Source organism: Betta splendens, chromosome 15 (genome assembly GCF_900634795.4).
Source record: "Betta splendens chromosome 15, fBetSpl5.4, whole genome shotgun sequence".
NCBI classification, from domain to species: Eukaryota; Metazoa; Chordata; class Actinopteri; order Anabantiformes; family Osphronemidae; genus Betta; species Betta splendens.
In genome coordinates, this window is record NC_040895.2 from 15,311,735 (window position 1) to 15,325,587 (window position 13,853).

General features: G+C 43.3%; 3 protein-coding genes across 4 annotated transcripts in view; 2 read left to right on the forward strand and 1 right to left on the reverse strand.

Annotated features, from left to right (window-relative positions):
• The window catches only part of cep170aa (centrosomal protein 170Aa), a 27,218-nt gene extending 16,850 nt beyond the window's left edge, over positions 1-10,368 (forward strand). For both annotated transcript variants that reach the window (XM_029127416.3, XM_029127423.3), the window contains 13 exons: positions 923-1,288; positions 1,397-1,686; positions 2,613-2,702; positions 3,269-3,386; positions 3,530-5,086; positions 5,220-5,270; positions 6,164-6,437; positions 6,595-6,826; positions 7,122-7,289; positions 7,399-7,487; positions 7,569-7,662; positions 7,736-7,787; positions 7,917-10,368. In XM_029127416.3, the coding sequence (XP_028983249.1) occupies positions 923-1,288; positions 1,397-1,686; positions 2,613-2,702; positions 3,269-3,386; positions 3,530-5,086; positions 5,220-5,270; positions 6,164-6,437; positions 6,595-6,826; positions 7,122-7,289; positions 7,399-7,487; positions 7,569-7,662; positions 7,736-7,787; positions 7,917-8,236 (3,701 nt within the window). In that variant the 3' untranslated portion in view covers positions 8,237-10,368. The remainder of the gene's footprint in view (positions 1-922; positions 1,289-1,396; positions 1,687-2,612; positions 2,703-3,268; positions 3,387-3,529; positions 5,087-5,219; positions 5,271-6,163; positions 6,438-6,594; positions 6,827-7,121; positions 7,290-7,398; positions 7,488-7,568; positions 7,663-7,735; positions 7,788-7,916) is intronic.
• A 311-nt stretch (positions 10,369-10,679) lies between these two features.
• hint1 (histidine triad nucleotide binding protein 1) lies at positions 10,680-12,181 on the reverse strand. Its single transcript, XM_029127436.3, has 3 exons — positions 12,021-12,181; positions 11,202-11,306; positions 10,680-10,983 (listed from the first exon to the last, which is right to left on the reverse strand). The coding sequence occupies exons 1-3, from the start codon at positions 12,129-12,131 to the stop codon at positions 10,819-10,821; spliced, it is 381 nt and encodes a 126-aa protein (XP_028983269.1). The 5' UTR covers positions 12,132-12,181; the 3' UTR covers positions 10,680-10,818.
• Positions 12,180-13,726, forward strand: lyrm7 (LYR motif containing 7). The gene is made up of 5 exons (XM_029127437.2): positions 12,180-12,301; positions 12,589-12,661; positions 12,763-12,833; positions 13,090-13,171; positions 13,314-13,726. The coding sequence occupies exons 1-5, from the start codon at positions 12,284-12,286 to the stop codon at positions 13,382-13,384; spliced, it is 315 nt and encodes a 104-aa protein (XP_028983270.1). The 5' UTR covers positions 12,180-12,283; the 3' UTR covers positions 13,385-13,726.
• The last annotated feature ends 127 nt before the right edge of the window (positions 13,727-13,853 follow it).

The following is a 13,853-nucleotide window of genomic DNA, read 5'->3' on the forward strand; positions in this document are numbered from 1 at the left end:
TGACTGACATCTCTGTTCCTCCCCGGCCCTGCCAACGGCTTCTTTGTCTGGGACACGGCATGAAAGCGCTGCCTTCTCTGTCTGTTATCTGTTGTTCTGCTCAAACTACTGTACAGTGCTGCTGCTTTTCTTTCTTGTTGTGTTTTGTGTGTAAACTGTTTTCATAACTCATGAGTGATATAATAAATATGTGGAATATGACTTTATAGTCATATACTGTAGTACCTTTCCTTCTGAAGATGTTTCTCTGTTTAGTGGGAATGCTTTCTAATGCTTATTCACAGCAAAAGTCACAGGAAGCGTCAGATATGTTGATTAACTAGCTGTTGGCTCATTATGTGTGTCAAATCCAGTGTAGAATCTCTCTGTTCAGCGTTTTCTTTCTCTCCGGTTCCCGTCCGTCTCCTCTCTGGTCCACCCTCCTCTTTTCCTGCATGCCGCAGCCTCCTTCTCTGCACAGTCCCCCGCCTGCGCCTCCAACCCTGAAGCCCTTTCTCCCCCTCTCCACACACGCACTCAGCCTCCCACTCTGCCTGCCCCTCGTGTTCTCCTCCTCCCCTCCCCCTCTCAGCTCCCTTCCACTGATGGTGAAGTAGGCACGGGCAGTAACCATGTGGGTGGCATGTCTGGAATAGTGTGGCACAGTGTCTGCAATTACGCTCCGCAGAGAGAACATGCTGATGTTACTCGGACTAATCAAAGTGTAGAAGCAGCAGTGATGTTAATCAGTAGAGTTGGTAGTTCATGGTATGACATGACAGTTATTATATTCAGGCTGAAGGTTAATAGTTGGTTTAGAGTTAGTGTCAGAGCCTGATGCCAGTAGCTCTGTCAATCTAACTACTACACTACGTTATTTGCCGTTGGATTCTAATAGTAGTTACTTACAGTATGTCGTGTCTGTCTTTTTATTTCCTTATAGGCAGTAAGCATGAGGACGGCACCCAGAGTGACTCTGAGAATGGCCTGGGCCTGCGCTTTGCCAACCGCCGTAACGCACTCGAGGAGCGTCTAAAAGCGGCACAGAGCCACGTGGAAGCAGGAGGAGCGGCAGGAACAGGAGTTGGGAATGTGACAGTGAGTGGGACCAGAGCCACAGGTACCCGCACGGCCTTCATGATCGAGTTCTATGACGAGGAAAACCCTCGAAAGCGCCGCTCCTATTCATTTTCCCAGACCGCACCACTACTAGGGGGGGGTGCTGGCGGGGAGGGACTGTGCCCTCAGCCTCCCTCTCATCCCAAAGTGTTCAGCATTTCCACTTCTGCTACTATAGCCTCAGAGCCAGGTAATAAAATTACAAGTGCAGACACACACACCCACGGACGTTAAAATGTCACTGTTAATTTATAAGAGTGGTAGGTCCTGATGTGTGCTTTATATTTATTCCCACCAGGGAAGGTTCCTGCTCCCATTCCAGCCACAGTGGCTGCAGGTGCCCCCACAGCCGCCCGCGTGCTTCTTAAGCAGAGATCTGAGGACCCAAGTATCGGTCGGAGCTCCATTAGTACTGGGCTGGCGACAGGTAGCCCCACCAGCCCCAGCGAGGACGCCTCCGCCACGGGGAGAGGTCTGGGGACAGCAGGAGGAGAGGCAGAGGACGACCACAGTGATAAGGGGACCTACACTATTGAACTGGACAACAAGAACCCAGAGGAAGAGGAAGCCAGGCGCATGATAGACAAGGTACAGTGGGAGTTCCAACCTCAGCCATTACAATACTTTGTCCTTTGCTTTCTATATTTGCGAGTGGTTTGTATTGTCGCTGCTGTATCATCATTCTGTGGTCTTGGTTGACCACCACTCTGTCCTCCCTGACCCATTGGTAGACCTAATGCTTCTTTAATAGCCTGGAGGGTCTTGCTGCATCAAGCACTATGCTGTTTTTGAGAAATACTCCAGGGAGGCTGAAAAACCATCATTAGTTTCGCACGGCCAACGCTGTCCTGTGGCACAGCACTCTGTCATGGTTGCAGAAAACATGTGTGAAAGGGGAAAAACAGGGTTTAACGGTAGAAAGCAAAGGGAGAACATTACTTTAAATAATACAGTAGGTGTGATACAGATACAAAACAGACGTTTACAGACTTTTTAATTGCCACCCACCAGATTGAGACGTTGGAACTGAGCATACCTATTTTTAGGAACTTTACCAATAAAGTTCATTACGGAGGCATCATTTAAACTTTACTAAATGACATCTTACAGTGGCACATATGCCTCGAGGCCTCACTAAACAAGTGTTATTCTAGGAGGAGCAATGGTACAATTAGTGGGGTGCATTTCTAGGGTGTAATACATTCAAAACTGGAAGTGTTTGTTATGCTAATTCCTGTAATTAGCTGACACACTAATTGGCACACAGCTCACAGTGTGTGTGTGTGTGTGTGTGTGTGTGTGTGTGTGTGTGTGTGTGTGTGTGTGTGTGTGTGTGTGTGTGTGTGTGTGTGTGTGTGTGTGTGTGTGTGTGTGTGTTACCATGGTATCAACTGTCAAGTCTGATCTTTCTTCTGCATGTTGAAGATTCAAGATTAAAGAATAACATTATGTATATCATCATGACATCATCAGAATAAAGTTGCATGAAGTTTTCTATCCTTTTTCACTTGTAGGTGTTTGGCGTACAGCAGAACCAGGACTCTGCTTTGTCAGACCTGAAAGGAGTCAGTAAAGCAAAGGAAACAGCAGAGACAGGAAAAGAGGTCTGCTTTGCCTCAGAGCCTTTGTTTGGTTGTCCCATGTTTAATGTTCCTTCAGATAATATGCTCACCTGCAGGCCAACAATGAGCTCTTATTTCATATTATATTTGGGTTGTAAAACCTGTGGCTCCGTCAGTGAAGCATGTGAACTGAGTATGTAAGAAGTAGAGTAGCCAGAGAAGAAGAATAGTGGCTGTATTTGATAATGTGAGTCACAGCCAATGCCATGACTTAAACTAGCTACTACTCCAGGCTTCCCAGAGACTGACCTAGATCATGCCACGATGAGGACGGGCATGCTCTGCCCCCCGGGCATTTTGATAAGTAGGAGGAGACAGTTTGTATGAGCAGTGATCGCTCTCTATCAGGCCTTCATGGCAGTTATATGTAGACGTCCCCACTGTTATTTGAGATGGAATTAAAATGCATGTTTGTAATGCATTTCGCTGTATTTGGTTGCATTCTATTATTCCATTATTCATAGTTCAGATGTGCAGGTGCTGCCTTGATGCTTAAACTGCTCTTTTCTCACGCCTCTTTCTTTGTCTCTTGTTTTGTGTCCACCCAGACTCATCCCGTTGACTCGAGCTGGGTCTCAGAGTGGGCGTCTTTAGCTGCCAATCACACTAGGACAGATCCAGAAGGATCAGGAGCAGAGACAGCTGCGTTCCTACATAAAGAGAGAAGTACATAGTCGCCTGTCTTTCAGAGAATTAACGGTCCCAAATTACATGTTGAATTCCAAGTTCTTAAATACGTTTCCCTGTAATAAATTAGAAAATCTAATCTTGAATTCCAGTTGTGGCTAAGTTTGTTCTTTGTTTTTCAGGAGCTGATGCCTTTGAGTCTGGTACATCCCTCAGCAGAGGTGAATCCTACCCCAGTCTGACTGACCGTAAGCGCAGGACCCTCCCCCAGCTTCCTGTAGATGACCCTCGGGCTAAATCCAAAGCTCTGAGGTCTGAGATTGGAGAAAAACAGGACACCGAACCCCAGGAAAAGGAGAACAAGGGAGACGGAGAGTGCCCGTCTCCAATGGATGACGGTGATATGACTAGTAAGCAGAAGCAAAGCTCCACCTCCTCCCCATCCAAGACCCCTCTCCAAAGCTCTGTCAGCTCTGAGCGACGGAAGAGGTCTGAGGAGAGGAAAGGAGGACCGGGAGAGGGAGAAAAGTCTGGGAAGCCTCTAGTGCGTCAGGGCAGCTTCACTATTGAGAAGCCCAGTGCTAATGTCCCTGCAGAACTCATTCCTCGCATCAACAGAGGGAGCAATGGGCGTGAACGCAGCGACTCCGTGGGCAGCATGGATACTGCTACCCTCCTGAAGGACACGGAAGCTGTCATGGCCTTCCTGGAGGCCAAACTGAGAGATGAAAACAAATTGGACCAGAAAAGTAGTAAAACTGGCAAAACTATTCAGGCTTCAGGTTCTGGCTTTCCACTTCGGACCGGTTCTATTTCACCTGAATCAGACGTGGACACAGCCAGCACCGCTAGCCATGCAGCAGGAGAGGCAGACAGAAAAGCAGCAGCGGGTGGTGTGCAGAAACGCCGCTCCCTCAGCAGCATGCACCGGGAGAAGAGCAACATGAGCACAGCTTCGAAGGCCAGCGTCACCAACCCCACTGCCCGTGAACGCTTGGAGAGAAAGGCCAAAACCAAACCCGTGGAGACGACGAACCGCACGGACGCACGCCGCTCTGTGCAGCCGTCCTCTTCCAGAGCACGTCAGCCATCGCTGGACCTCACTGATGATGACCACACTTCTTCATTCCCCATCTCTGACATCCTCTCCTCAGACCAGGAGACCTACTCTGGACCTTTGGGCCACTCAACACATGGACGCCCAGATGATGTCCTTCATTCCAAACCTGAGAGCAGGTCTGCTAAAGCCTCCACCAGTGGTACGTCCAAACCCAGTCGCAACCTTCAGGCAGCCACCGCATCCTCCCTGAACAAGCAAGCGGCACTACCCCAGCCGCGGCCCACGAGAGCGTCGCTTCTCCGTCGGGCCCGACTGGGGGATACGTCTGATACAGATCTGGCTGATGCAGACAGGGTGTCTGTGGCCTCTGAGGTGTCCACCACCAGCTCCACCTCTAAGCCCCCGTCTGGGCGTAAGGGGCTGTCACGGCTGGACTTGCTGGCTCAGCCGCGCAGGAACCGTCTGGGCTCCATATCAGCTCGTAGTGACTCAGAGTGTACGGTGACTCGGAGCTCCACCTCCTCCCAGCGCCTGTCAGCTGAGACTGCTCTGCGTCTGGGGTTGCGCTCATCAACGCCCACAGAAAACAGGCTGACTCCCAGGATGAGGGCCAACAGCGTTTCTAAACTGAACGAAACTAAGGCTAAGACCACAACATATGGATACTGTTCACCCACAGGTGAGCATCTGCATGCCTGACAGCTTTATCCTGGTGACTGTTGTAGGTTTCCCTGTTCCTCTGTGTCAGTCATTTGTCTGTTAACATTTCCATGGTGTTGTGACACACTTGTGCGTTGGTTTTCATCGTCCAGAGAGCTCTCTGCCTGAACCTGAGGGCGGTGACGCACAGGAAGAGCTGATGGGTACTGTACCAAAACTGTAGAGTCCTCCTAGAGCTTTGTGTGTGTGTATGTGTGTGTGTGTGTGTGTATGCGTGTGTGTGTGTGCATTTGTGTGTCAGACCTGGGTCACAGGAATAGAAACCGCCACTGCGCTCACCACAAATAGAAAAGCAGGATATTTGTGTTATTTTTTTGTTCTCAAAGTACATAGGACTAAAAGGTTATTTATATACAATGGATGAGAAAGACTTTTCTATTTTTGTTTTCAGAATTTTTTAAAGATAAAATGTTTAGTGTTGTCTGATTAAATGCCATTGAGGATAGGTAAAATTCAAAGGCATATGTTACAGTGTCTGATTATATTCATCATGACGTGATGAAGATCTAAATGCTCACAACTAGTCTCAACTGTCAACTGAAAAACCTAAAAGCAAATGGTTTTGCAGTAGCAGCGCCGCCTTGTGGAGGTTTCTATTCAAGACAGCGAGACTGGTACAGCACAGTGTTGTCTCATCCTGCTGCAGCTACATTAATGCTGGTGTGGCACCGTGCCTCGTGACGCTTTGTGTGGATTGTTGGATGCTTTTCTCGCTGCCTGAGAGAAGGTTGTTTTTGTGCTGTTGGTTTACATCTCTCAGCTCGCCGTTAACCATCATAGCAAACTTTAGTTATTTTTAACTGAGGCTTCTCCCCGTTTTTCATTGTAATCTAAGTAAAGTGCAAAATTAAACCGAAGTTGCCTTTGTGAAACCTTTAGAGTCACAAAAGACATCAAAGCATGACTGGCCGGCGACCGCCTCCATAACAGAGCCTTTCATGTTCACAAGCTCCTTTATTAACTTCATGAATAACAAATGTTGGAATGGACTGAAGTCGAGTAATAGACTGAACTCCCTTTTCCTTTTCCATTACAGTGTCCAGCAGCAGCAGGTGGAGACGTCTGCCGCCAGAGTACGGCTCCACCTCAGAGGAAGAGTTTGGCTCCAACCGTAACTCCCCAAAGCACGGAGGACGCTCCAACGCACGGCCTCATCACCTCCTACCGCACCGCAGCTCCAGGCTCGGCAGCACCACCGGTCCAGGCACGGCCATAGTGACAGGTTCAGGTGGAGCGGGGATCAAACATCGCATGAAGGAGCAGGAGGAGTACATCAGGGACTGGACGGCACACAGCGAGGAAATAGCCAGGTATTCATCCTCACTGATGTAAACATTGATCTTTCAATGAAATTTAGTAGAAATTTGTTAGTACTGTAGATGTGGTTGCAGTTGTAGTGGTATTATCTAGTTTGCATGTGTTCATGTCTACCCTGAGTCCTAAAGAACCCTGTCTGATGGTTAACAGGTTATTCCCCTGTGTGCGCAGGATCAGCCAGGACCTGGCTAAGGACTTGGCCATCTTGGCCCGTGAGATCCACGACGTGGCTGGTGAGATCGACTCGGTCAGCTCCTCTGGTACGGCACCCAGCACTACCGTCAGCACCGCTGCCACCACACCAGGATCGGCCATTGACACCCGGGAAGAGGTAGGCCCTGCACCTCCCACGCAGCCGGACATACAGGAGAGCATGAGAAAGGTGCCTTTTTCCTTCTTCTAACACTGTGTGTCACATGCATTCATCACCTGCTTTTGTGCTGATAAATTATTATATTCATATTCATCTTATGTTCATTACACTTCAATCTATGTCACTTTAATTCTGCCTTTGCTCATCTGACTTTTTATGGCTGAACAACTAAAGCTTTTGTGCTGCTTACACTTGACACTTTCATTCACATTTTCATTTATTTGAAAGTTTTGCTGAATTAAAAACTTAAAAGAATAATTTGAAATGCAAGTAAATGTGTCCTTTCACATCTCTCCCTCACCAGTTGGTTGATCGGGTGTTTGATGAGAGCCTCAACTTCAGGAAAATCCCACCTGTGATTTCAACCAGCAAAGCACCAGAAATCAACGGTAAGCCTGTGGAGCTGCGGCCTCGTGCTCCCGACAGTCTGGAGCCTCGCGCTTTGAGAAGACGCACCTGGAACCGAGAGGAGGTGAGAGAGTGGTATCAAAAATGTGCAGTCACAGAGGCTTTGACAAAAAAGCATGTGAGTCTCCTTCACGTCAAATGCATCACACATATTCACCTCCCTGTGTGTTTAGGCGGTGCTGGACAGCCTGCTGCTCCATTCAGTTTCTCAGCTGTCCACGAAGATCAGGCACTCTATTGACAAAACAGCAGGAAAAATCAGGTAGGTTCACTTTGTGATAAAATAACTTGTTGCACCTGTAGCTGGATTAAATGATCACGTCCTGTCTTGTGTCATTTTCAGGATTTTGTTCAAGGATAAGGAAAGAAACTGGGATGAAATAGAGCACAAACTGCGATCAGAGAGTGACATACCACTTTTGAAAACCTCCAACAAGGTACAGAATTGTTTCTGAACAGTCATTGACGGAACAACAATTCTGGAAGCTAATAGTTTTGTGTAATTTACAGGAGATTTCATCGATTCTACTTGAACTGAAGCGAGTTGAGAAACAGCTTCAAGGTAAAGTAGAAAACACACTCTTCCCAACGTCAAATGTGAACTAGAGAAATAAATTCATTCACATTTTTGTGATATTGACCACTTTTGCTGTGTCTTTAACATCATTTGATGGTCCTGCTTCTTCCTCAGTGATAAATGTCATGGTAGATCCAGATGGGACTCTGGACGCCCTGGCCAGCCTTGGACTGAGCAGCCCCACCACTCCCACCAAGCCTCAGAGCACCAAACCAAGTTCACCCTCTGCCACCAGCCCAGTGTCTGTGCCCCCAGCCAAAGAACTGCTGCCGGAGATCCTTCCTGGTCCTGGAGTAGCCAGCTCCAGGCTTCAAGCTTCCTCTGCCAGCACAGAGGAGACAGTACGACATGCCAGCATCGGGTTAGCTGGAGTCGGAGGTCTACCCTTCAGCCGCCTGCGGCCAAGCGGAGAGGAGGCCATTGCACAAAAGTAGACATCAGCTTCTTAAAACTGAAACAGTACAGTTGCCATTCTGCTGATTATAACAGTCCAAGAATATGGAGTTAATATAAATACCATTTAGCAAAAGCTTTTACTACATATGGTTGGAAATAAAGTGTTTTCAGCTGACCTTTGAACTCCAAAGGCTTAACCAATAATGGTGCATCTTGGATGAAACACAAACTGACCCATGAATGATCTGGATTATGAGATTTTTAAATTCTTCTTTTAATGCTTACTGGACAATATGATTTCCTAACGGACTAAATGCAACCTGGCTGCTGTCTCAGTGGACAGCTCTGTCTCCAGTCTTCTCCTTATGCCTTCTCCATGTGTCTGGACCCGACCTACAGTACGGACATGCCTTAAAACACATCCTTGATAGTAGCAGATTGAACCCACCTGCCCCTTCAAATAATATACAGAAAGACACTATACAATTTACAAGACATATACAGAATGCATTGTAGAACAACACTCACAGCAGAGATTTTTATTTACATTATGATGAAACACTGCAATAATTTATTAGTTGTTGCTTGGTGCAAAGAATATTTAGCAGCCTTAAGTAACTATCCTGACAAACTACGGTCGCGAAAATACAAATTAAGGAGAAATGCAGTTTTAGACATCTGATTTCATACCTGTCTGTCCACTGAACCTTGTGCAGTGCCTCCCCATTTCTGTGCTCAGCCTTTTTATACCCATAATGTTTTACTCTTTCCCTTCTCCTCTCTCCTAAAAGTTGGAAAACGTCTTACAGGGAGGGGACTGACTTTTGTAGCATGTACAGGATGGAGCTTTTTTTCTGCAAGTTCTTATCTGTGTCAACTGTTAAAGCTAAATGGAAGTTTAACAGCATTGGAAATTTTCATATTATTCACCTACCAAAGTTCAAATTCAAAGTTCTATTCAGCTTGAACTTTGCCTGCTGTCCAAAAGCTGATATAGCCGTTTTGTATAGTTTTCATGGTGCTCTGCTTCATTCTTAAGCAGTTTATCTTTTTCTCTGAATGTCAACAGATCAAAGATGCAGAAATCATATTATTTGTGCAGAAACAATAATCATTGCTGCTATATAATTTTGGCCCATGTGACATGGCCTGTGAGGATTAGGCGCTTATCTTTTTGCTAAAGTGTCCTACAGTATAATTTGCTATTTTTGTTCCCACATCACACATAATGTGGCTTCTTTTTAAACTTAAATTACAATATTTTATATTTAAATAATATCTGCATGAATTGGATTCAATTAATGTGATGCCAAAAAGTCCTGGGCAGATTACAAGAAGGCCTTTTGCAGTTTAAATTGTGACCTTCACCAGTGAGTAGGAAATATCAAGTATTGGACATTTTACTAGTACTTACAGCTTCATATCAATGTATATACAGAAGGTGCTTAATTCAATTTCCACTGAGGGAAGTTCCAGCAGACTGACACGGTAAAATAGCAGCCAGCCTACCTATATAATTAACCTCTTTCTCATAGATTTTGCTGCTTTCCTTTGTACCTTAAGGGAAATACCCATTTTCTAACTCTCTTCAGCTTGTAGTCTGTGTTCTAGAGTCAGATGACTTTAAGGCAGTGTGTTAGTACTTAGACACTTTTTGCAATAGTGAGTTTAGGTACCAGAATGCATCTTTTTCTTCTCTCTCTACTGTACAAAGTTGTTTAATGCCTCCAAGTGCCCATTTTGAATATAGAAGGGCATTAAGTAAAAAGTAATGTAGCTGTCTAAATAATTTCTCTTATTTTGCACATCAGACTGTGGTGTTTTTGTTTTTATACAGTAGTCAAGACAGTGACGACTTCATCAATTGTCACCTTTTGTCTAAGAATGAAATCACTGCCTCTGCTACTCTGTACAAATGAAGCTTCTAATTGTGTTCATTGTTTTACTTCCCCCTTTTTATCAGGAAAAAAAACATTTTGGGGACTGTGAATGTTAGGTACATGTTTATTTTTAGGATTCCATGTGTCCTCTTATCAGTGATCTTTCCCTGTTATTTTTGTAAAGAAAACGCCATTTTATTTATTTGTTTAATATTTTGTGGACATTTCATGTATTTTATTTGTTCAACTGTCTGCATTGTTTCTTACTGTTAATAAAACAGAGCCATCCAGTTCTGTCTGGCTTTACTTTGACTTTTCAAACACACAGATATGCCAGGCTAAAGCTCAGATTTATATATATATATATATATATATATATATAAGTACACATCTCTACTCTAGACCCTGAATTATGTCTCACCTAAAAATGTGAATGATTTCCGACGTATTTATGTATGCAGCTGTTCAGAAAAAAATGATGTCTGTCATTAACAGTATACAAACATAACAGATGACTATCTACAGTACTGATAATTAAACACATTTTCAGTTTGAATTAATGTTTTCACAGTGTAGTTTTAAATAAAAATAAACACCAGTCTGTTGTTGTGAAGTGCATTTTATTATCATTGATGAATTTCCAGATTTTGTTTGACTCTTATTTTACTTGACGAAGTGTTAAGGTTGTCAGACGACAGACGTGGACACCAATTGCACAGGGGTGTGTTTAGATGTGGACATTAGCCAGGTGGCCATCCCAGCGTCCGACCACCTAGGACATGGATGTGGATGTGGTAAACGGACTGGCCTCCATCTGGTCCATCATTGATGATAATCCTGTAGCCTTTTGACAGGCCTGCCTGTTGAGCACACTTCTTTGCAACAATCAACAAGTGGCCCAGCAACTAGAAAACAGAGAAAATTTATAAATGTAACAATAAATGTATGTATGCATGCATAGATGAAGGTACTGTATACTACGACCGATGAACTGTCCAGTAATACAGTTGTAAAAAAAAAAGTTGTAAAGGGCTCCATCTAGTGGTCGGTATGAGACTAACCAGTGGAAAGAAAATTGATTTAATATTAAAATGAGTAATTAGTATGAAATGATCAAACTTACTGCAGCATCATTATCCTCGGCTTTTGACAGCTGAACAATAGGCTTTTTCGGGACAACAAGGATGTGAGTTGGAGCTTGAGGAGAAATATCAGGAAAGGCTACACACTGAAATACAAACAACAATAACAATTAATTTGGGTAATGAGTACATTTACACTGCTATATGATCTATATATATTATTACATTATTACTACAATAATGGAAGAGTGTAGATTTACTAAAAAAGGCCATGATTAAAATCTCTTTTTGACAAAAAAGCTTGTAAGAGTCAAAAGAACAGTCCACAGACAAAAAGACAAATGTTTACTTTTTCCTCTTACGGTAAATGTGAACGCAAAAACTGAAATGTTCCAATTTTATGGTGTTAAGATTGTAACTAATAATGTACTGCTACTGCCGTAATGCTTACGACTGGTAAAATCTGCAATGGAACAAGCACGTCAAGTCAATAGTCAAATGAACCTTGAATCATGTTGATGATGAGCCAAGTGGAAACAAAAGTAATGTGACCAACGAATTACAACATGCAGAATAGAACTTAAACGATTGATTGGCCTTTCTGCTGCAGCTTCTTCACTGCAGTAATCTGTGACGCACCACTGCAGCACAGTTACTGTATAGTCATGTGACTTTGAATAATGTTACACATTAGAGACAAACAGACATCTGTACCTCAATATCAGTAATAAGTAATGTACTCTGCAAAGCTAGTGCAGAGCTAACATTAGCTAGCTTAAAGGCAACTACAAGCCACGCTGCTTCAAACAGTGGCGTATAGCAACTAAATGCGGTTATAATTGTAAATATTTATTGCATACCAAATCATCCTCATACAGAAAGTTTGCAGGAATCTCTTTGCGTACGATTTTTCCAAATATAGTGTCACCGCCTGGCTGGGCAACCTGCGCTTTTGCAGTTTCTTCCGCCATCTTGGCGCAGACCAACCGCCCCTGAACGCCGCTTTTGGCTATGTGCAACGGTGCTAGACGCTCATTGGCTACAGGGAGGCGTCATTGTTACAGTCTGCACTGATTGGACACAAGAACGTTCTCCTCACCGGAAGTGAACAAAAGAAGTCAACATGGAGACACGTTTGAAGGTGGATACTAGAAAATGATGTTATTTGGAAAAAAATCCTGTAATCTGCTCTCAGGACATGTGTAGCTTTTTGTCTTTGTTGTTTATTTTGAATGTGGTAGTTTGGGGGTTACATTTATTATTCGTAAATGTTAATTTAATGGCAATTTTCTTTTAAAAGGTCGTTAAACAGTGGTGCATCGATTCCTTGAAATTATTGAACTTGCTGTCTTGTGACAAATACTTACGCAAAACATATTGCAATAGTGTTGTATAATTGTGATAATAACTTGCCCCCATCATATTCAGGTCTTGCGCGTGTTTAAAACACTGCACAGAACAAGGATGGCAGTATTCAAAGAGGATAACAGAGCACTGACAGGTAGGACGTGCAACTAATTTGCTTAGACTCTTAACATGGAAGCAACATTGTACTGCATTAGATGTATGTTTTTGTTGTCTTATATTGTTTTCTTTCCCAAGCTGCACGATTAAAGATCAATGAAGAGTTTCGTAAAAACATAAAAGAAACCTCAGAGGAAAACATTAAGCAGGTAAACTGTGCATTCCTTTTATTACCTAATCAAATTAACAGAAGTATTCAGACTTTCTTATTTTGTATGGTTTGCTTATTTTACCTTTTAAACGTGTCAAGATTATACTAAAATAATGTGCATTGTAAATCTTGTTATTACACAACACAAGTTATTGACTTATGATTGCAGAGTTACACAGCAGTTACACAGCACAGACTCACTTGTTACTTTATCAGACAGTTTTTGTGACTATATTATTATTGATTATTTACAGATGATTAAAATGGGCTCAGATGTGGAAGCTGTTCTTCGGGAGACTGTGCTACAAGTGGAACACAAAGGAGACAATACACTCTGTATGATTTTTAAACTTTCTTTTTTCAACAATGTTGTATTTAAGCAACACACATTGTAAAGTAAAATACAACAGGTCTAGTGTTTCACAGTGTTTTTTTACTAATGACTTGCAATACTTTTCTCTCATTGTATGTACCACAGTGCTTCGCCCCAGAGAGAGCCTACTACTAGAAAATGTACCCTACTGTGATCAGCCCAGGAAAAAGTCATGACGAATCATATGATACCCTCACCCATCAAATGAAAGACAATACCAGTCATTTAATCATGCAAAAGCACTAGAACAACATTTTTTCGCCACATTTCATGCACACAAAAAACACGTGAAACAGGAATCGCTGCTACATGAAGAGTTGCCTGTTTCACCAAAGAGCTCAGCTGTTCTGTCATATATGCCGGATGCCATGTGTCATGTACACTGTTTTGTCAAATACAATTTAAAGGTGTCATTAATTTGGAAGTTGTCTGCCTGCTTTTTCAGTAACTCGTGATTTCACTGAAACATAATATTTTTGCTGCTGACTTCAACAAATTGATTATGCACTGGTTGAAAATGTGTATTATTTATTTGTATATTACAGTTATTTGGTTATTTTCCTTTAGCACCAAACACGAGAAGAATGTAAACAAAACACGTGTAAATATAATGTTTGACCTTTGTCAACAAATATACTACATTTC

Bases quoted from the DNA above. Each gene is read 5' to 3' on its own strand.
- hint1 (XM_029127436.3), bottom strand. From the start codon at position 12,131: ATGGCGGAAGAAACTGCAAAAGCGCAGGTTGCCCAGCCAGGCGGTGAC. The intron at 11,307-12,020 runs GTATGCAATAAA...TTTGTATTTCAG, and splicing joins TTCTGTATGAGGATGATTTG to TGTGTAGCCTTTCCTGATAT. The intron at 10,984-11,201 runs GTAAGTTTGATC...TCTGTTTTCTAG, and splicing joins CCGAGGATAATGATGCTGCA to TTGCTGGGCCACTTGTTGAT.
- lyrm7 (XM_029127437.2), top strand. The intron at 12,834-13,089 runs GTAAACTGTGCA...GATTATTTACAG, and splicing joins CAGAGGAAAACATTAAGCAG to ATGATTAAAATGGGCTCAGA. The intron at 13,172-13,313 runs GTATGATTTTTA...TATGTACCACAG, and splicing joins CAAAGGAGACAATACACTCT to TGCTTCGCCCCAGAGAGAGC.